General features: G+C 28.8%; 1 protein-coding gene, 1 long non-coding RNA gene and 1 pseudogene across 3 annotated transcripts in view; 1 reads left to right on the forward strand and 2 right to left on the reverse strand.

The window, feature by feature from the left end:
* Window positions 1-22877, reverse strand: part of LOC114944924 (ribosomal protein S6 kinase alpha-5-like) — a 55125-nt pseudogene that overhangs the window by 9597 nt on the left and 22651 nt on the right. The window lies entirely within an intron of this gene.
* LOC146722271 (uncharacterized) lies at window positions 10899-21780 on the reverse strand. Its single transcript, XR_014925248.1, has 2 exons — window positions 15906-21780; window positions 10899-11917 (listed from the first exon to the last, which is right to left on the reverse strand). It is a non-coding gene; the product is annotated as an uncharacterized LOC146722271 (long non-coding RNA).
* Window positions 18663-19963, forward strand: LOC146722272 (uncharacterized). Its single transcript, XM_085485071.1, has 3 exons — window positions 18663-18668; window positions 18783-19319; window positions 19946-19963. Exons 1-3 carry the CDS (start codon window positions 18663-18665, stop codon window positions 19961-19963), a joined length of 561 nt encoding a protein of 186 aa, XP_085341197.1.

Below are 22877 nucleotides of genomic sequence, written 5' to 3' on the forward strand. Positions count from 1 at the left end.
TGATTGGAAAAAAATATATTTAAAAAAAGATATACATATTAAAAGTCACAATACAAACATATAATACAAATAATTAATTCAGATATATTAAATCAGACACAATAAATTGTTCTACAATACAGTCTTCTGAGAAAATCGATTTCTCCCACAGCCGTTACGTTTAGATATAAATTTAATTGCGCGAAAATTAATATCCGACAATAAGATGAAAAAATACGGCGAGTTGCAATTGCAATCGTAATCGCGCGCTTAACTCGGCCAGCGATTTCGAGAATGTCATAACAAAACAATCCGTACCATTAATCGCATAAAACAGGCTGTTAGTGCCGCTGCGGAATTCGCCCGTGCCCTTCGCGATGATTGCAAAAACGGGGCACTCCATGGTGGCACGAACCATATGGTAAGTATACCGTGGCACAACGGTTACTTGGTACCGTACTGTCTCGATGTATATATGTATACATTCCACTGGACGGCGGCACGTGTAAGGCAGTCACGTGCGGCAAGAAAGAAAGAGGGGAGAGAGAGAGAGAGAGAGAGAGAGAGAGAAAGAGAGAGAGAAAGAGAAGCTGCAGCGAGGATCTCTCTCAACTAATAGAAGCGAGATGGAATTTAGTTTTTTGCCATTAACTCGAAAAGTATGAATTTTTCAAGAAAAATAGTTATTATCAAAATTGTAGCTTATAAAATTCTCTACAAAAAAGATTATTATACTTTTTTTCGTGGAATTAATCGTTTCGAAGATATAGAGCGAATTAAGTCTGAAAGAAAATGTGCACACGCCGCGTTGCGTCGAACAATCGGACCAGAATGAATAACGAAGCTCATTCAGTCCCGATTAAATGTGCATCCTACGTATGTATCAATACCTTGATAGAATCAATAAAACCGCAAAGAATGCGAATGAGATATATAATGTCTTGGTAGTATATGCAGATGGAATCCGCGGACTATTACACGCGGAAAAATTTTTACTCGGATTCTCTTTTTTCCGGAAATTATATATAGTCCAGTAAAATTAGATTTGAAAAGGACAAAACTGCAAAAAAATTATAATCAAGCTGAATTTTTGTGGAGACTTTTATTTCAATGTTCTAATGAAATCCTGAAAAATACCTTTAAATTCATGGGGATTAAAAAGAGGTAAATTTTAGTTTTTTGCCATTATGTCGAAAACTATTCAATTTTTCGAGAAAAATAGTTATTATTTGTCGGTTTGTTTAAAGATCACAAAAGTCAGAATTTAATCCTAGATATAGATGGATCCATCTTGTCCACACTTGAATTATCTTTTTTTTTAGGGACTGAAGAATAATATTGTACTATGTCGAACAAAGTCAAAGATGAAAATGTTTTTCCTTCTAATTTTTTTGCCTAAAAAGATGAGTGCGCATTATCTAAAATTGATGACCTTTTTTTATTGCACTTTCTCGTACTTTATCTCTGAATTCGTTCCTCTATTCTCTTTACAATATACAATACATATGGTTGTGTGCAAAATAGCACAGTTGGAAATGTGAGGGAAATTTTTGGGTTTCCTTCGCCACGTCTACATCTAGGATTAAATTCTGACTTTTGTGATCTTCAAACGAACCAACAAATACCAGGAACTCCTGTAATGGTCACTTTGTCGGTGCAATTTTTTACAGTAAATCGTTTTGCCCACCTATGAATTTTCGCTCGGCAGGGAAGCAAATTTTTTGAATATATCCTATTAACTTCCTTCTCTGCGGAAACTCCTGGGAGTTTCCTTTGTTGACATGCTTCGATAATCCTGTCAACCCTGTCGACAATTAAGAAATCTTTTCTTAACTGTCATTTTGACAGGATTATCGAAGCGTGTCGGCAAACATGCCAAGAACTCCAGCAGAGAAGAAAAGTAATATATATTCAAGCAATTTGCTTCCTTGCCGAGCGAAAAATTTTGCTCCTTCTGAATTTGAAATAACCTATAAATGTATTAGGTCCTTGAATAAGTTCTCGCTGTTTTTTTTGTTAAAAAAAAACATTTATTTAAAATATAAGGCTTACAATAACTTTACTCAAAGTATTGTCCATCATTAGAGACCACACAGCAATGCCTCCAATTCTTCGTCTTCAACTTTGTCGGTGCTCCAGAACGTTCTTTATCTTCAAGGTCAAAGTCATTATTTTTAAAGCGCCTAAACCAGTCTCTGCATGTCGTATTCGACAGAGCATTGTCACCATATGTTTCAACAAGAATTCTGTGTGCTTCAGCTGCAGATTTCTTTTGAATAAAGCAGTGCAATAAAATTCCCCGCAAAAACACTTTATTTGGCACAAAAGTAGACATTTTCGCAATAGGTAATTAAACACGTGGTTGACACTGTGGTAAACTGTATTTACTAGAATTTGAGGTTACATATAGTACTACTTACAATTAGCTGATGCGTTTCCGTACGAAATTCCATGCACAGAGTGCCGCTACGCCATCTTTTAAGAAACAGCGAGAACTTATTCAAGGACCTAATATTATAATTACGAAATTTTCTAATTCTTCAAATATTGTACACTGAACCAAAATTATTGAATTAATAAATATTTATTTTAATACTGCCAAATAAATCGTTTGTTTGAAATAAATATTTATTTGATTTGAAAAGGATTTTCTTATATCAAATAAAATAAATGATTTATTTGGCAGTGTTAAAATAAATACTTATTCAAATTCAATAAATTTTTTGTTCAGTGTACTTTTGTTCTGTTATTCCATTGGATTTAATAAAATTAAACATATGAAATCAGAAAGTTAAGATTCAGAAAGAAGATGAAGATAGTTCACAGAAAAGTCTGAAATATTCAAAATAATTAGTGAAAAATAAAGACAAGTTTATCTGGTTTTTATTAGCCCTTTTCAAGATGTCCAGCAGACTCGATGAAAAAATTTCCTGATTTTTCCAGATTTTCCAAAACCAGAAATTAATTTTTTCCCTGACTTTTTAGTATTATTTTTCCCAAATATATAAGTTGCATATATCTACAATATATGATAAATCAATTTAATGATTAATCATCTTTTTTATTTATATCAAATTTTATTTTTAATATATTTTAACAAATTATAATATATATATTTGAATATATTTAATGGTATCTAATATCACAACAAAACTTTTAAATAAACCATTTTCAATCAAATTAATGTATTAATTTTTAATAAAAAAATCCAGATAAGTAGTAAAATGTTCTGACATTTCCCTGACAATTCCAGATTTATCAAATTCCCTAACAATGCCCGGTTGCCCGCATTTCCCCTGATTACTTGCATTATTACTCTGCGTTACTCCACTGACAGTACGTTCCTGTCATGTGAAAAACGCGATGCTCCCTTTAACACGTTGCCATATGGGAACTGATGTATGAAAATGCGAGTCGCGAAGATAAGAGCAAAGTTGTTGCACTTTCTCTCGCTCGATAATCTCCCTTCAGGGGGACACGTTCAATTAATCGAAGATCATCGGAGACGTGTTGAGCAACGCACGTGTGCTCCAGCAAGCCCTGCTCCAGATATCCGTTCCGATACTTATCCGATATATCTCGCACGGGAAGGCACGCTTCAACATATATTGATTCGTTACGATTTTATATTTAGACCCGCGACGTCGCTGATCGGCTTGTTTACTTTGCCCGGTACACATCTTTCCAACGAACGAGGGGAAAAAAAAATTCCAAAAGTCCATGAACCCCGAGCGAGAAGTCGCGAATAGGAAATTATGATGATGCACGAAAATGTGTTACCAGAGAAAAAGAGAAGCGTTTTTTCATTTCTCTTTAAATTATTTAATTTATTAAATTTAAATTTTATTAAATTTAATTTAATTTAAATTTTATTAGATTTATTAAATTATTTATATTTATTATATACTTTCGAAAAAAATTTCATTTTATTGTCTCTCACTTTGTTGATTTCTTAACAAAGTTGTCAACAAAATATTTGTTTTTTTATTTACACCCTTTTCATTGTAATTTTGTAAATAATTCTTTATTAATATTTTTATCTCTTTACATCGTTCAGCACAAAATTGATTAAAGCTAAATTAAAAGAAGAGATAAAAATTTGTAATACGTTTTTATACAAATTTATGTAAATGCTCCTGGTTTTTAAATGATATATTAAAATAAAATGCAAATATTCCATTTATGATGCAATCTAAAATTTATAGTTTTCAGAATTACTAAAAAAACTGTAATTGTTAACTAATATAATTGTTCGTTATTAAGTATCATAATATTTTATTACAAAAAGACATTACGCGATGTCAAGGATCAAAAGCAAGATAAAAATTCTTCCTGATCATTATTGCATAAGAACTGATCGGTACAAAATGTGTGGATGTAGCAAAATGATTTCCTTGAAACGTTCCACGTATCGAATTTATTTGAATAAGCATTTTTATATTAAAATGATCTCTGCATTTAACTAAATATATAATTGTGATTTATATACAAAAAATAATATAATAAGAATATTTTTAAGTCAGTTCTTTAATTTTTAAACCACAATCTACACTTTATTCCTCTCGACCAATAGAGCCAAACGATTAAGAAAGAAAGAAAATTTGGAAACTAAGAAATTTGAATTCTATGGTTGGGATCTCAGAAATTCCCCTTGTTCCTTCTCTTAACATCCTCTGTAAAGAAATAGGCAAAAAAAATATTGGTCCGACTTTCGGATTTCTTTACAGCCTATTTCTTTACAGAAGATGTCAAGAGAAGGAACACGGGGTATTTCTGAGATCCCAACCATAGAATTCAAATTCCTTAGTTTCCAAATTTTCCAAATTTTCTTTCTTACTTAATCGTTCGGCTCTATTGGTCGAGAGGAATGAAGTGTAGATTGTGATTTAAAAAATAATATATTCAACGTAATACAATTGCAAATTTTCATATGATTATATTGATTAAATTTATATCAAATTAATATTATTAGAGTCAAATAAATAATTGATTTGACAGTATATATATTTAAATAAATATTCAAATTCAATAAATTTTTTTTTTAGTGCACAGAGAGAATTTTCTCTTAAAATTTATCCTAAAAATTATGGTAATCGAGAGAGAATTTCACAAGTTCTTCTGATTAATATTTACTACATAAAAAATATTAATATATCTATCACAATAAAATATTAATATTTTTGTAGTAAATATTAATCAGAGAAACTCATAAAATTCTTCCAATCTTGTTCCAGGATTTTCAGGCTACATTCAAAGAGAAAAATTTTCTCTGTTTAGAACACTCGAAAAATTCATTAAAAACTGAAACAAATTTTCCTAACGATGCTGAGTAACAATGAATGATGGTCAACAATTTTTTTCAAAACCTTCACATTTTTCGGAAAATAAATTAACAAAGTATCGTCCGACAATAAATAGAAACAAATTGTACTTCACAATGGAGAATATACGTAATATATTATATTACAAAATTTATTGCAAAATTAAATAATATTAAATATAAAAATAAGTATATTTAAAAAAATATTAAACATAAAAATAAAAATATTTAAAAAATATGAAATATAAAAATAAAAATATTTAAAAAAAATATGATATATAGAAATAAAAATATTTTAAAAAATATGAAATATAAAAAAATATAAAATATAAAAATAAAAATATTAAAAAAATATAAAAATAAGAATTAAATTTGTGTTGAGTAAAATGGAATTTATTTATACGAATCAAGTCAGTAAAATATATTTTCTTGAAGAAAGGAAAAAAACAATTCCGATCGGTTTCCTGATTGAAGCCGTATAATACACGGCTCTCTCTCTCTCTCTCTCTCGACTCTACGAGAGGTTTGCCTTTAGATCGCAAATAACTTCTCGTGTCACTAGGACCACTGACAGTGCACTCTCGCTGCCTCGTTGTCGTACAGAACTCTATAGGAGATCGTTTGGCTTTGTCTGCCAAACTGTGGAATAGCTTTCCTGTCAATATACAGGACTCTTCTAGTATCGAGATCTTTAGGGGGAGACTCTATGCGTATTTGCTTGGTCGAGTTTGTTAGGTTGAATTGTACTAATGCCGTTGGCTGACACTCTGGCACGCTGTAGTCTCAAACTCTACGATTAGGTGTAACATTGTTGTAATTATACAATTGCATATACACACGCTATTATACTTTATCTATGCTTTAAACACACTTTATGTACATGCGCATTCACATATGTTAAATTCTATGCGCCCTGCTATTACCTTGTAATTTGTTAATTTTCTGTATATTCTTTTTGTTCGGGCGCTTGAGAAGAGAAGTCCCAGAGCGTCTATAATAAAATTACGCTTTTCTCTCTCTCTTCCATTTTTCGTTTTTTTCATAAATAATGTTACGTAATACGTACATTTGATTCGCTTCTGAATTTCCCGAATGCAAAAAGTCTCTTTCTCCGGGAGACCAGAAGCGGTTTTGCTCCCCAGATATTTTATCACATGATAAACACTATACGCTAATTTAAAATTAAGTATCCTACGGTGATTAAAAAAGTAAAGTGTTATGTAATAAGAATACAAGGGATTCTTAGATTGTGATCGCGTGGATGATTTGCAGCCGTTGGAAGATATCAATTTTTGCATAGCTTCAGAATCGGGCAATATTAAATTTTTCACAGATTGGGTTTATACACTGAAAAAAAAATTTCCTCCAATTTATTTATTTTAATCACGAAACAGAATATTTTGATTTAATTAATTTTTATTTTTGATTTATAAAATAAATTTATTAAATATTTATTTAAATTTATTTGTAACTAGTCATCATTTTTTTTCAGTGTAAAAACTAAAGTTATATAGATAATTTTGTTTCGCGATGGTAGAATAAAACTTGAAAATAAACTTCCCCAAACTTTTCCGCTTCAACATCTTTTTTCGATCCTCGCAATTTTAATAATTGAATAAATATAATAATTAAAAAAAAACTGAATTATTGGAAGTTTAAATAAAAGTCGGAGAGAGAAAGTGTATTTCGACAAAAATATACTTCCATTGATACGATTAATATACAGATTCTCAATGTAATCCAAACTCACAAATCATGAATCACAACACACGTCTTTCTCATAAAGATGATAATTCATTACTTAATATGCGTATGTTAAATCGATGCAACGATTACTCGAAAAAGGTGCTAATAAATAAATATTTATTTAATCTTAACGCAAGCAAAATTAATTTTTTTAACTTGTGCATCCGATTAAATTTTCTGGAAGTTACAAATAAAATTAACTCCAGAAAATTGTCTGAGATTTTTTTCAAAGTAAAAACTCCCTTTCTCTCTTCCTCTACACTTTTATATTCTTTATTTTATTATTCTGATTAATATTGATAGGATCCATTATTGTCAAGGATTATGTTGCCTTGTGTGCAGCAATATATAAATATTAATTACCAATTACAATTTACATAAAGGCGAACTACAAAAGAGTTATATTCAATTTAAATGTAAATAATTAATTTAAACAACACCGTGCAAAAAGATATCTAGAAAAGAAAGAAAGTCGAGCATGCGAGGTTTATTTTCATCACATCTCATTATTCACTTTGCTTTTGCCTCTATCCCAACATTGAAAGCTGTCCTCTATTTTTTTTTAATTTTATTCCTTCAAACTAGAATTGGTTAATTAATGATTTTTTTATAAGTTAACTTAAAGTTAGTTGCTTATAAAATTAATTTAGTTAAGTTAAAAGTTTTATGAACAATAAATCAACTCAGTTCGAATTAAGATTAAATGATCTAAAATTAAATCAAAAGTTTATTTTTAAAAATATTATTTATATTAAATTAGAATTTTGTTGGTAATTCTTTTAAAATTTATAATAAAGAAATTTTAATTCTTACATAGAAATATATTTTCTGGTAATTACAATTGATGACAAATAAACATAAAAATTAATAATACTTTATTTCAAAAATAATATACGTTTATAACTGAGAAACAAAGTTAATAAGTTTGAGGTCGAAAATAAATTGAAATTAAAAATTAATACATTTTAAATTATCTAAGCTAAGTTATTAACTTTTCTTAACTTTTAACTAATTAACTTATTACCGTGAATATAAGTAAGACAGTTTTATAATATCATGAAAAAATAGAAAAACCCATGTGTGCATAGCTATATATGCAGTGCCGGATTTACGTATAAACTACACACATTATAAGGAGCCTCCTCGACAAAATATAAAAAATTTAAATATTTTTAATATATTTTTTGTTAATATAAAATTAATATTAAAATAATAAAAATGTATTTTGTCATGGAATATTTTTCTATTTTTTATCAATTATGGTTTTTATGCTTATATCAAAAAAAAATTTATTACAATAGTTTCGCGGTCAGCCGAAAAGAAATTATAGTTTTCCTATTTTAGTTAAAATATCGAAAGTTGTTTATTTTGTAACTATGGAGATGATACGTTAAGTTCTTCGCAAGAATAGTTGTATAAATAGATATAAAAATATATAAAAAAATACATTTGCATATTATTATTCGCAGCGCGCTTCCTGTTTTTTTACAACTGCAAAAAGGAAGAAGGGAGATGCTTGTAAAAAACATGGGGCCTCTTTAAGATCATATAGCTGAAGGGCCACAAAAGTGTAGATCGACCCTGTATATATGTATCGTATATTGTAAAATGATTGCAAAAAGAAGAAAGAAACGAATTCGAGAAAAGAATAAATTAGAGAAAAAAAGATCGATTTTAGACAGAAAATGCGCACTGTTAACATCTTCTTAAAAAAAAAATATTGGATAGAAAATATTTCAATTTTTATTTTGTTCGACATAATACAATACTGTTTTTTAATCCCTAAAAAAAAAAAAACGAAAAAAGAGATAAATCAAGTGTGGACAAGATGGATCGGTTTTCGCATCTTGTGATCTATCCTTTTCTTAATTAAGTTGTTTTTACAGGACCACGAAGTGTGTCGGCAAACATGCCAAAGAATTCACGCAGAGGGAAACTAATATATATTCAAGCAATTTGCTTCCCTGTCGAAAGAAAAATCATAGATGAGAAAAAAGTTTCACCGTCAAAGATGTGTCTTTATTCTTGTGTGCTTTGAAATCTGATTTTTATATTGCTCTTCTGAATTTGACATAACATATTTGACATATAGATGTAATTACGAGATTTTCTAACTCTTCAAATATATTGTACACTGAAAAAAAAATTATTAAACTAATAAATATTTTTATTTCAATAATGCCTAATAAATTTATTACGAATAAATATTTTTTCGCGTCAAATCAATATTATTAGTTTCAAATAAATGATTTATTAGGCAGTATTGCGAAATAAATACTTATTCGAATTCAATACATTTTTTTCAGAGTAAAATCAAATTACGAGATATAAATTATATATAAAATAATATAGAATAAGAAACTCAAAAAGAGGTATTGGGTGGTCGTGCATCCTGCGTCGCCGAAACTCTGCTTACAATATAAAATATTTTTTGTATCACAATTGATGGGACTTCATAAAAAATATAATTAAATTCATATAATAAACGTGAAAAAATTGTTTGAATTTAATTGTCTTTATTGTCACTACTATATCTTAGCATGTTACAATATAAGCGCGTTCTTATTTTGCAATTCCCTTCAGTGACCTAATAGAAATTATAATGAATATATTTAAAAACTTGAAAAAATTATTCTAATTTAATTTTCTTATTTGTCGTCTTGTATTAGGTATATGCAACGTAATAAATAAGAGATCGATGATTTAATTTCTAAAAAATATTTATTTATATGTAAAAATTGATACAAAAATATAAAACACTTATAATATATTAAATATATTAATTACATATAATAGTATTATTAATTCTTATTTGTATTAACCCTTAGACTGCTGGGAAAGTCACTTTTGTGGCTCGGTACAAATCTTCGAAATTGTGTACGATGTGTATGTTACTTATATATAATAGATAAATTTTGAGAAAAAAAAAACCTCAATTTTAATGAAAAAATGCTGACAGTCTATAAGGGTTAGGAATAATATATAATTTTATTGTTTATATATTTCAAAAGCAATTTTTTTTTAAATTTTTTAACTTGCAAAAATAACATTTTTAGTATGATTATATATGTTTGTGGAATCATTAGCAATGAGTTTAATGATGAGTTAAATGCCGCGATCATTAGATAGACCCAAAATGCCCCCTCTAGTTAAATGGTTGAATCTGGTTCGTCAAAATTCCCTGTAAATCAAAAAAAGTGTGGCTATTGTTAAAAACAAATCATACACTTATGGATGCAACTTTCACATCTTTCATGCTGCTGACAAAGTTTACTCTTTGTGTCAGGATCACTTTTGCAGAATTGCCTTTGTCACGAATAAATATAGACTATTTTCTTATCTGAGAATTCGATACAAGTTATATCGCAATCGAAAATACCAACAACGTTATTTGTATACCACAAAAATATTTTTTGTATCACAATTGATGGGACTTCATAGAAAATATAATTAAATTCATATAAAAAACGTGAAAAAATTGTTTGAATTTAATTGTCTTTATTGTCACACTATATCTTAGCATATTACAATATAAGCGTGTTCTTATTTTGCAATTCCCCTCATTGACCTAATAGAAATTATAATGAATATATTTAAAAACTTGAAAAAATTATTCCAATTTATATTTCTTATTTGTCGTCTTGTATTAGGTATATGCAACGTAATAAATAAGAGATCGATAACTTAATTTCTAAAAAAATATTTATTTATATAATATGTAAAACTTGATACAAAAATATAAAACATTTATAATATATTAAATATATATTAAATAAATAAATTATATTATAATATAAAAATGTTTTATGCAAAAATATATTAATTATATTATAATATATTATAAATATATTAAATATATTATTTACATATAATTCAGGTTTATTCCGGACTCCCCTTAATTAAGGCTTGCCGGGGCGTTTTTAGGGGACCGCCAAACCCCTTACAACCTCCTTCTCTCTTTTCCTATTTACATTATCACATATCATTGATATCAAACATTATCATACATATTGTTACATTGTAATGTATATACAATATGATACAATAACAGAAAATCATAACTCCTCTCCTCCCTTCTCCCCTTCCCCCCTCACCATTCCCTTAAATACAATTCTGCTCCTCTTCTTCCTCACCTGGCCATTTTGCGACCTTACAATATAACTGGGTCCCTTCCCCCCTGTCCCTCTTCTCCTATCCTATCCTTTCCTACTGAACCCTTTTCTCTTCGACCACCTTTGCCTCTACCTTCCTTTCCTAACCTTTTCCTATTCCTATTCTTTCTTTTTTTTCTAGTCTTTGCTCCTCTTCGTCCCATATCCATCTCTTCCTCCTCTTCTTTCTTCACCACCTTTTCTTCCACACTTCCTCCTTCGTTCTCCTTCATCTACCTCGCCTCTTCCTCTGTTTAATCTTTCTATCGTTGCCAGCATTTGCTTAATTACGCGCCTATCTTATATGATATTGCGCGCGCTTGTTGATTACATTTAATAGTATTATTAATTCTTAATTGTATTAATTAACCCTTAAACTGTTGGAAAAGTCACTTTTGTGGCTCGGTACAAATCTTCGAAATCGTGTACGATGTGTATGTTACTTATATAGATAAATTTTGAGGAAAAAAAACCTCAATTTTAATGAAAAAATGCTGGCTGTCTAAAAGGGTTAAGAATAATATATAATTTTATTGTTTATATATTTCAAAAGTAATTTTTTTTTTAAATTTTTTTACTTGCAAAAAGAACATTTTTAGTATGATTATATATGTTTGTGGAATCATTAGTCATGAGTTACATGACGAGTTAAATGCCGATCATTAAAAAAACCCAAAATGCCCCCTCTAGTTCAATGGATGATCTGATCCGTCGAAATTCTCTGTAAATCAAAAAAAGTGTGGCTATTAGTAAAAACAAATCACTTATGAATGCAACTTTCACATCTTTCATGCTGCTGACTTTTCTTATCTGAGAATTCAATACAAGTTATATCGCAATCGAAAACACCAACAATAACTACGTATTGTTTGTCCACACAATTGTAAAATAATAAATTGTTACATTTGCGACGAAAATTTGTGCCGAATAAGGCTTTCATTGTAAATTGCAATATTTTTGCCGTAATGGACATTAAATTGTAGTAATATTCACGAAATTTATTATATAAAATGTTGGAAATCGCATATAACATATATTGAAAAATTCCTAATATTAATGATAGAAAATTCTTGAGAGTTTAAAATATTGAATAATTGTTACGAAAAATTATTCATGCAATAATTAGAGTATTTTCGTTGGTCAAGCGAATAATGTAGTTTTGCAAGGAAAACACAAGATTCATAAACATTACACAATTGAATACATCGAGCGTGCGTATACTGTAAAAAATATGTAATATGTTACACAAAATTATGTAAAATTACATAAATGATAATTGATTTTTGATGATAAAAATAAAAAAGGAACCATGTAAAAGAGAGGGAGATGATATTTAAGATGCACGAAGCGTCTCAAAATTATCATCGTTTCTCGTAAAAAGATATGCAATATATTATATAAAAACATGTATAATTACATAAATAATAAATGTAAAGTTACAAGATAAATAATGAAAATATATACAATGTTTCATTATTTATATGTATATTGTAATTTTACATATTACTTTTGTAATATAAATTCTTTAAATTTTAAATTCGGACTTTAACGCTCAATTCGCCAAGATCCTTTGACTTTTAGATTGAAAATTAATCAGCTACGTCATTAATAATATTCATAGCGCGAAAAATATATATATAAGTATAAAAATAATGAAAATAAATAGATATATTAAAATGAAAGTTAGTTGTTTCATTTCGAAATAAGTAGCTCCTTGTCTGTGTCTTGTTTATAAAATAGAAGCATGCAAAGCTATATACAAATATGCCGACATGCAGACACTCTAAGCATCTTTGACCGTTTATTAAAACTTGTTTATACGGCTATTTAATCACGTGCGAATATATCGTTCGTTGCAACCGCGTGCTCAATCTCGAATCATTTCATATACTGCATTTTTCATGTCCAAGACCTCTTTTTATGAACAAGCATACACGTGCCACGCAGATATGTAAATCAATGCCGCGCTTCTCACTCGCGGATTTTTATAAAAGCTCTTTTTTAACCGGCTACAGAGATATTCCACCAATATTTTTAACCAAATAAATCGAAATCTATTTTTAATTGTTAAATCTTAACATTAAACGTACAAAAACTCGCGAATATATTAAAAAATGTTATTAAATTTAGAAAAATAAAAAATTAATTAAAAATAAAAATAAATGTAAAATTAATACTAAATTAAAAATAATAATTAAAAATAAAACGATAAAAATTAAATGAATTCTTTTATCGCTTGGTAAAACTTGATTTCTATTTCTATTTTCGTCGAATTGTAAGTCAAAGATGTGTGTTTGAGCATTTGGGCAATTATCACGTTATTTGGAAAATTCGACACTAAAATGAAATTGTTTCATTCCGACGTGTTTGGGCAACAGATTCTGTATCTAAGACTGTTTCTCTTCAATTTCACGTGTTTGTATTAAATACAAACGCGCTTCTGATATATGAAAATAATGCAGAATTTTTTTACGCAAACATATTTAAAATACTTCATAATTTCGTAATTCGACGAATGCTTCGAAAAATTATTTTATTTTTATTTTCAATATAAATTGTACTATATTTTCTAAAATTTCGTTCTATATAAATATCCCTGTTTTGCATAAATAGAGAATACGGAAGATATTCTTTCCAATTAGCAATTGTAATTGCAATTTCTTATTTATGCAGGGTATTTCCAAATTACTGAATATTCTTTTTAATGAAAAAATTCTCTGGTTAATTCGGGCAAATTTTTGTTTAACAAAAATATAAAGGTATATCTATATTTTTCGAGTTGAGATTCAAAAAGGGCTTTTTATTATATATATATAACTAAACTTTATAAAGTTAAAAAATAACAAAATTATATTTCTCAATCAATTTCGGAAATTTAATTCAATAAGATTTTCATTTGACGTTTAGTTCCAAAGATACTTATATGATGAAAAAATGTGAAAATTTGTAGAAACTGATCGTTTTCGAATTTTCGCTGACAAATCGACTTTAAGCCAGAGAGAATCTGCTATTAAAAAGGCATATTCAATAATTTATAATATTTATATATATATCAAAAATAAAATTATTATCCATAATATATTTTGTACATTATTGCAGCATATAGAAGAGAATAATTTTCCAAATTGTTTATAGCGTGCGAATAAAATGTTTTATTATTGCGAAATTGCATCGTGCCGCTTTTCAGAAACATGCTTCTCTTGATTGAAGAATTAACCGAAGAATAACATAGATAGTTTCGAAAGTGAGCAAAACCTGCGCGTTTCAACCGTGTCCCGTTGTATATAATACCAATAAGAGAAAGTGATTAAGATCCTCCCTTTCGCTATAAAAAACACGTGACCGTCCGAAATAGAATTATCATATTTTAGGTAATAACAGATTTATTAAAAAATACCAGGATTGAGTAAGTTACTGATTTTTTTAAACTAAGTTAAGTTAAAGTTAGTTGCTTACAAAATTATAAAAATTTTATGAACAAAAAATTAACTCAGTTAAATTAGAATTTTGTTTGCTAATTCTTTTAATATATATAATAACAAAAAACAAAGAAATTTTGATTTTCATATAAAAAAATATATTTTTTGGTAATTACAACTGATGACAAATGAACATAAAAATTAATAATACTTTAATTTAAAAATAATACATTTATAATTTATACAAAAAAACAATATTATTATATTTCAATATAATATAATTGAAGAAACTCATTATTAATTCTTTCAAATAAGTATAGAAATAAATAAGAAATATATGTCGGCTCTCAATATTATTAATAATAATAACACATGAATTTTTAAATCGGCCAATAGAGCCCAAGCGCGAAAAATTAATTCCTCGGAACTGTATCTCTTGGTTTGAGATTACTAAGTTCCATATATAAATTAATCTCGAACTTGCATATGGAGAATAATAGGCGAGAAAGATATAGGTCCGAAAAGTCGCTGAAGCGGGAATCGAACGCGCGTCTTTAACTTTCCGGGCGACTGCTCTTACCAATAGAAATATAATGTAAAAAAATTAATTGACAAACTAAAAAATAAAAAATAATAAAATTAATAAATAAAAATAAAACAAAATAATTAAAAATTTTGTTATATGGCAAAGATATTATTTTATTAAAATTCTTCTGTTAAAATAATGTCTATGAAGATTTTAGCATGGATTTTTTGACGATACGATGACATTAATTCTTGAAAACAAAGAGCATTTTTTTCTGCATAAAAATATAATGTATGGATTTCAAATCTTGCATTTCTCACGATATTATCCTTCGTATTCCTTTATATTATATAATTTATTATATTTAAGAATTTATTTAAAAATTTATTCATTCTAGAGGTATATTATTTAAAAAATATATATTTTAATTATCCATTAAATTATTATGCATATAAGACATGATAATTTTCTGTTTATTAAACATAATTATTATGCGATAATGAGAATTTTTGTCAGATCAATTGTCGTTCGTTTTACAAATATCTAACTACAGTACGTTTTAAAAATATCTAACTATAGTACGTTTTAAAAATATCTAACTACAGTACTACAGATCGATCTATCAATATTTTCATATAAAATTTATGACGGAGAGGAAGGATTCAAGAAATTGATAGAAATCATACCAACAATCCAAAGTCTACGCTACAAGATTTATCAAAAATTGTCGAGCCGAATAAAAAAATTTAATGAAAATGACTTACTTGGCTCGTCAAGATTTCCGCTTGTTTCGACCTCGACATTCTGCATAACGTCCAGATCGTCCTGAAAAATTAGTGAACTCGCAGGTATATATATATATCTGCCAGTTCAGCAATTTTGGTGGAAGATCTGGACATATAGAAAGTTCTACGAGAGGCACTTCCTCTTCATAATCCGAGGGTGCGGTATCCGTCGAAAAAGACGCCGAATTGGTTTCCTCTTCTATATCCATACCGCTCTTTTCTTCCTCTTCCTCGGAAGTCTACTCGAACTCCCTATCGATATCTTCTAATATATTATAATACGGTTGTGATGGGTTCTCGGCGTCCACAATCCTTGGTGTAGAGGGGTTTTTCTCGTCACCAATCATTTGATTGTGTTGTAATTAATGATTGTCGTCATAACTAATTCTGCAAAACCACGTTGCAGTGTTGTTGTTTGCGCTGCTGAAGCTGCAGCCGTTGTCACGATTGTAATTTGTGAAAGATTTATGATTCCTTAAACAAAAGGAACAGTCTTTCACGTTTTCAGAGTCTATGTAGAATAGAGTCAATATATACAACAGCGGTAAAAATATATAGCAATAACTCATTACAGTTATTGCTATTCTCACTGATGTATATATTGGACGCGTTATCTACGTAATGCCTGTGCCTTTGTGCCATTTGCCAGTTGGGAAACATGCGCCTGATAATTCGACCTTCTGGTCGATTAAAAATATAATAGCAAATACAGAACTAAATACTTCCGTATTTGCTATTATATTTTCAAAAACCGAGAAGGGTTATTGCTGCCTCATCTCGATGTCGGGCACCTCCGGCTCACACTCCATCCTCTCAGGAGCCTTCTCGTTCCTCGCGTCGATCTGATAATCCATAGGTGTAATTGCTCTATTTTCAAAAGTCGAGGAGGGTTGTTGCTGCTTCATCTCGATGTCGGGCACCTCCAGCTCATACTCCATCCTCTCAGGAGCCTCCTCGTTCCTCGCGTCGATCTGATAATCCATACGTGTAGGAAGAGAATCTCTGCCAATTTCTTTCAGATTCGTCAAGTGCTCGCGAGAACAGCTGTTCACGTTGTACATCTCACGATAAATCTTGTTTCTTTAAATCTGAAATTTCCGGACACTAGTCGCGTGCCTGCTCCTGATGCGTGCAATGTCAGCAAATCGAAGCCGATGACCCAATGATCGCCTTAAAACGACCTTGCTATACCGCTGCTACCGAATCGTTGTTATACGATAGACTGAAAGGATTCAAACTTACTTAAAGACCTGCCGTCTCAATCGAGTATCAAGAGATGGGACAGCACGTGGCTACGTGTAAAAGTCATTGAGTGGCTAATCGCCAAGCCAATGGTTCGATCCCTCGACTGTCGGCGGCCCCACATATTTCTTTAACAATAGGAGCGGACGTTTTGAGAAATTCGCAAAGGATTAAGTGCTTAAGCCGGCAAAGAGCAAATTCAAAAGACCGCAAACAAATGAAAGAATTATGAGATATTTACATTAGAAATCGTCGTTTTGAATAAACGAGAAATTTAATTTAAAAAAGATAGCTAGTTTTCTATTCCTGATGAACTAGTGCAAATTTTTTTATGTGTAGTACTTAATTAGAAACAAATTCTGCTAAAGCGAGAGAATGCGCTTCTCAAGCGTTCGTCTAAAAAAAAATTATTATTGTAAATTTATTTATGTGTTCAATTAATAGTAATATATTTCTCGTATAATATTTAATATTTCTTTATATTATATTTTTGATAGAAAGCATTCGAATTCTCTTTAAATATATGGAACATGTTAAAAATTAAATGCCAATAATTAAAACAACTTTATATTTATTTATAAATGTTAAAAAATATTCCTAAAAACAAAAAAATAATAACGGCTTAAGACATGCTGACAAATCTTTAACATTTTTTTTAAACGAACAGAAGTGAATCTGCGGATATATGCAGTATATAGCGAGTAGTTCTTCAATAAATTTAGAATTTTTACCTAAATTTAAAATTTAGACCCCTTGAAAAACGTATTACTTTATTTTAAAAACTTATGTTACTTTTATGTTTAATATCTTTTTTATTTTTTAATGTCAGTATATACATCCATAATGATAAAGTGTCAATTTTGTTCTAATTTCTTTTCTAAAAAATATTTAAAATCACTTATGCAATTTGAGCATCATGCATATTTGAATTCTATCCAATATGTTTGTCAATTTAAAAATTGTAATCGTTCCTACTCACATAACAAAACACTTAATAAGCATAAAAGACGTTGCAAACATTTTGAAAAAGAAGAAACTATTTTTAATAATGAAATAGAATTTGAATCTGAAATACAAACGTCAAAATTGAACAAAACATGTCTCAAAGTAGTAAATATTTCTAATGATAAAACCGAATCTGAAAACAATAATATAGTTTTTAATAAAGACTTTTCATTTAGAAACATTGAAGCTACACAAAATGAACTTTGTATACTTGCACTGAAAATGATTTCTTCACTACATTCAGATGCTACATTATCTCGAATTCAAATTGATCGAATTGCACATATATTTCATTTATTTCTTAACTCAAACTATGTAAATGATTTAAAAAACTATATATCTCTTATGGAAACAAATTCGAATCATATAATAGAAAAATTTAAACTATTGCAAAATATTTTCAGCGATCTTGATACTGAACATAAACGAAACAAACTATTAATTAATTCTGGATATTATATTAAACCTAAACGAATATTCTTTGGAACTATGGATGTAAGAAATAATAATGTATTAAAAATTGAAAATGTATATGAACAATTGATATCATTAAGAAAATTATTAAAATCGTTTTTCGAAATAGATGATATATTTGAAAAAACTTGCAAGTATATTGACATATTAATTAAGGATGATAATAATGAAATTTATAATATTATACAATCTGACTTCTGGAAATTAAAAATCTCAAATAGTACATCGATAACAATTCCTTTATTTTTATACGAAGATGCTTTTGAAATAGGAAATCCACTTGGATCACATCCTGGTATATATAAATTAAATGGAATATACGTTTCAATACCATGTTTACCACCCGAATTGTATTCAAAATTAGATAACATCTTTCTTGTTCAGTTATATCATGCAGATAATTCGAAATTGTTTCCAAAAGAAAAAATTTATTTACATTTAATTAAAGAATTAAAGATTCTAGAATCAGAAGGTATTCAATTAATAATAGAATCTAAAAATATTCAAGTATATTTTAAACTTGCATTAATTATCGGTGATAATTTAGGATTACATAGTATTTTGGGATTTACTGAAAGTTTTTCTGCGTACAAATGCTGCCGATTTTGTAAAGTATCGAAAGATGTATCTCGAAAGTTATGCAGTGAAGATGTAAATGCGTTGCGCGATAAAGTAAATTATGCAGAAGATGTAGCAATAAATAACATAACTATTTCGGGTATAAAAGAAAATTGTGTATTCAATGTTTTATCAAGTTTTCATGCATTAATAAATTTGCAATCGAATAATTTACCATATATTACATATAAAACAAGCAATTCATTAGTTTGTCAGAATTATCGTTTATTAAAAAATTATAAAAATTGTACTTAAGTAAAAAGTGTTAGTTTTGGAAACATAGTGCTTAAAAGAAGATCAATTATCTTAATAGAAATTAATGATGAGAACTATCCTGAATTTAGAAATTGCAGATATTTTTAAAACCAATACAAATATGTTTGTATTATCACCGTCATGTTTCAATGCTACTGTCAAATATATTATATATTTGCAACGTACTTTGATAATCATTATCAAGCTTATGTCATAAATATTTCAGAAAAATATGATACTATAAATTTTGACTCAGTACAATTTTTTAAAGTATATACTTCAATTAAAAAAACAGATAACTATTATATTAGTTATTGAAAACCGTACGGTAATAAATACTTGTTTTTAAGTGGATGTATATACACTTAGTTTTAAGTGATTTATGTTATGTCTAAATTAAAATTTTAAGCAATTCGTCTTTGCAGATGAGTGCAGATCACTGAAGAATTCTTTCTGATACTTCAAAGACACCACCAGCTTCCCGTGTGGAAATGTAACAACTTTCAAGGAACGTTTCAAACATTACTGTTTCAAATTTTACCGTATATGACAGCCACAATTTTTTTTCAACAAATCTCTCAAGAAATATATGGGGTGGTTGAGGGATACGAACCAAGTAGCCGTCGATTAAATCCGTCGATGATTTTCACATGAAGCACGTGCCAGTCCACTTTGAATATGATATGCAAAGAAAACTTACTGTTAATTCGTAACTCTGGCCACTCGTTACTATCTTCACTGTTCACTGAAGATACGTATATCTGAGAACGATCACAGACCACAATAGAAATGATACTCAGAGACCTGATACTTGCAAGATATTTGCCTGTTTAAGAACTGTTGAAAACTGTTCGTCGGACCTGTAGCGTCGGACCTATGTCTCCAAAAGAATATGCTACATCTCCCACTATAGTCCTTCGCTATTGTCACCCCCGCTACTAAACTAACAACTGATGCGAAAAACTTGCACCTATCCACGACGGCACACCGCCTAAGCTCCACCTTACAAAATTCGGATTCGGCAGTTTGTAAACAAAAGAATTTTTTTCCCCGAGTCTAGCGAAAAATCATGCATAGCGATTACAGCTCCGCAGAGTCGGCCGTAACAGCATATTTCGCCTGCGTTTTCGATTTAATTAATTGAAACAAATCATTCTAATAATATATAAAAATTCGTAATTTATTTATTTATTTCATTCGTTTATTTATTTATTTCAGAATAAAAGAATTTTTCGTGAAAATAATCTTTGCTAAATTATTTTTAGACGACAAATCATTTTCAGGGACAAGAAAAGTTGATTTTTTACATTAAAAACTAAAACCTTGAAAAATTTAATTGCAAAAGTAGTATTTTCCATAAGAGATTTGTGAAAAAGAAGATAGAAAAAAATATGCAATTTATAGGATTTGCTGCATCAACAATCATTTCATCGTTGATTCATGAAATGATTGTTGATGCCGCAAACCCAACAGAACCACATTGTAATATTGTTGTCCGCGCTGCTGAAGCTGCAGCCGACATTCACGAGGGCCTCCCCGTATTGCTGCTGATATTTTTTTACCTGATGACAGTACTCCATTTCTATATCGATATCTTCGAGGATATTTACTTCCTCTTCCTCAGAACTCCATTCCATTTCTGTATCAATATCTTCATAGATATTGTAATGGTTCTGTAGGATTTACTGCATCAACAATTATTTCATGAATCAACGATGAAATGATTGTTGATCCTGTAAATCCAACTGAACCGTATTACAATATCTATGAAGATACTGATACAGAAATGGAATCGACTTCCGAAAAAGAAAAAGTGAATCAACGATGAAATGATTGTTGATGCAGCAAATCCTACAGAACCACATTGTAAAATTGTTGTCCGCGCTGCTAAAGCTGCAGCCGTTGTCGGCGCTGCTGAAGCTGCAGCCGACACTCGCGAGGGCCTTCCCGTATTGCTGCTGATATTTCTTGGCGGCAGCCTCTTTCATATTATTCTCGCGATTGTTATTTGCGTAAGACTAGGTTTCGTGCATCTCGACGTCATTCTCGCTGTACATCTCGTAATGATACCGTCCCGTCAAGTGAAGAATCTCCTGAGAAACTATGCATGTACAGAAAAACCGGACGTCGAAGGTTGTGCGAGAGGTTCACCTATATTTCTTGAAGAATTTTGGTCTAATTCGCGATTGTCATTCGAAAATATTAAGTAAAATTTTTCTCATACAAGATTTTGTCTTTACGAAAAATAACTTACATTATTAAAAAAAAAAAACAGCAATATTAAAATATATATTTTTTACATATCTTTTATATGTTACACTTTGTAGTAACCTAAGTTATTTTTAATCGCTTTATTACATTAATGGAAAAATAATGCACTTTTTTAATTAGAGCATTATCTCACGCTATGAGCGATAAATTTAGTTTTACTTTATGACATTAAATCATTTTTACAATGTTTTCAACTAGCGAGTTTATGGAAATAGCTTTAAAACTTTGATGCTTTACCTGATGACAGTACTTAACCACAATCAATAAAGTATAAAGCACATAATACTATATATATACATGTATATAATCTATAAAAAGCAATTAATTAAACAAATTTAACGTATAAAGTGAAAATCATTAAAAAAGTATGCCAAAAATTTTGAAATTTTTTTTAGCACAATGCGTTTCGAAATAATTCTATTTTTATATACGTTTCTCATTTTATCTTATTTCCCTTAAAATATTTTAATAATTTGAAGTACTTTATTGAAAAGTATTAAAAGTATCATATAAAAAAATACTATTTTCCATTAATATAATATTATACAACAACAAATTGTCCTTTGATCGGTTATATCGTAAATCATTTATACTTTAAGTTCAGTAATACTATAATATAATGTAAGTATATGATAATTAATGTAATGTATGTGATACATACACTGAAAAAAATCCATGTACTTTAATATGGAAATTATTTGTTCAGAATTGGAAAAATTACTTGACTATCACTGTAATTTTTTCCCATATATTTTAAAGTGAAAGTACATGTAAAATATAGGTAAAATTATTACTTTTATGCAAAAATCATATAGCATTTTAAATTTACTATTTTTACTTTATTAGAACTTTATTTTATAAGCATTTATACATTTTATTTATAACGTTATTTTATAGCATTTATGCATTACTATAGAATTTCCTATGTGTAATTCTATATTCGGTGGAAAATTTTTAATCTTAAAAATACATAAGAATGTATTTCACATAAAATTACATATAATATGTAATCTTCCATACGAGTAACAATATTGCATAATTATTCTGGGTCGGAAAAAAAACCCAGCATAAACATGTAATTTTACA

The sequence above is a fragment of the Nylanderia fulva genome, unplaced genomic scaffold (assembly GCF_048542155.1).
Source record: "Nylanderia fulva isolate GAGA-0341 unplaced genomic scaffold, ASM4854215v1 Scaffold34, whole genome shotgun sequence".
In the NCBI taxonomy this organism is placed as follows: Eukaryota; Metazoa; Arthropoda; class Insecta; order Hymenoptera; family Formicidae; genus Nylanderia; species Nylanderia fulva.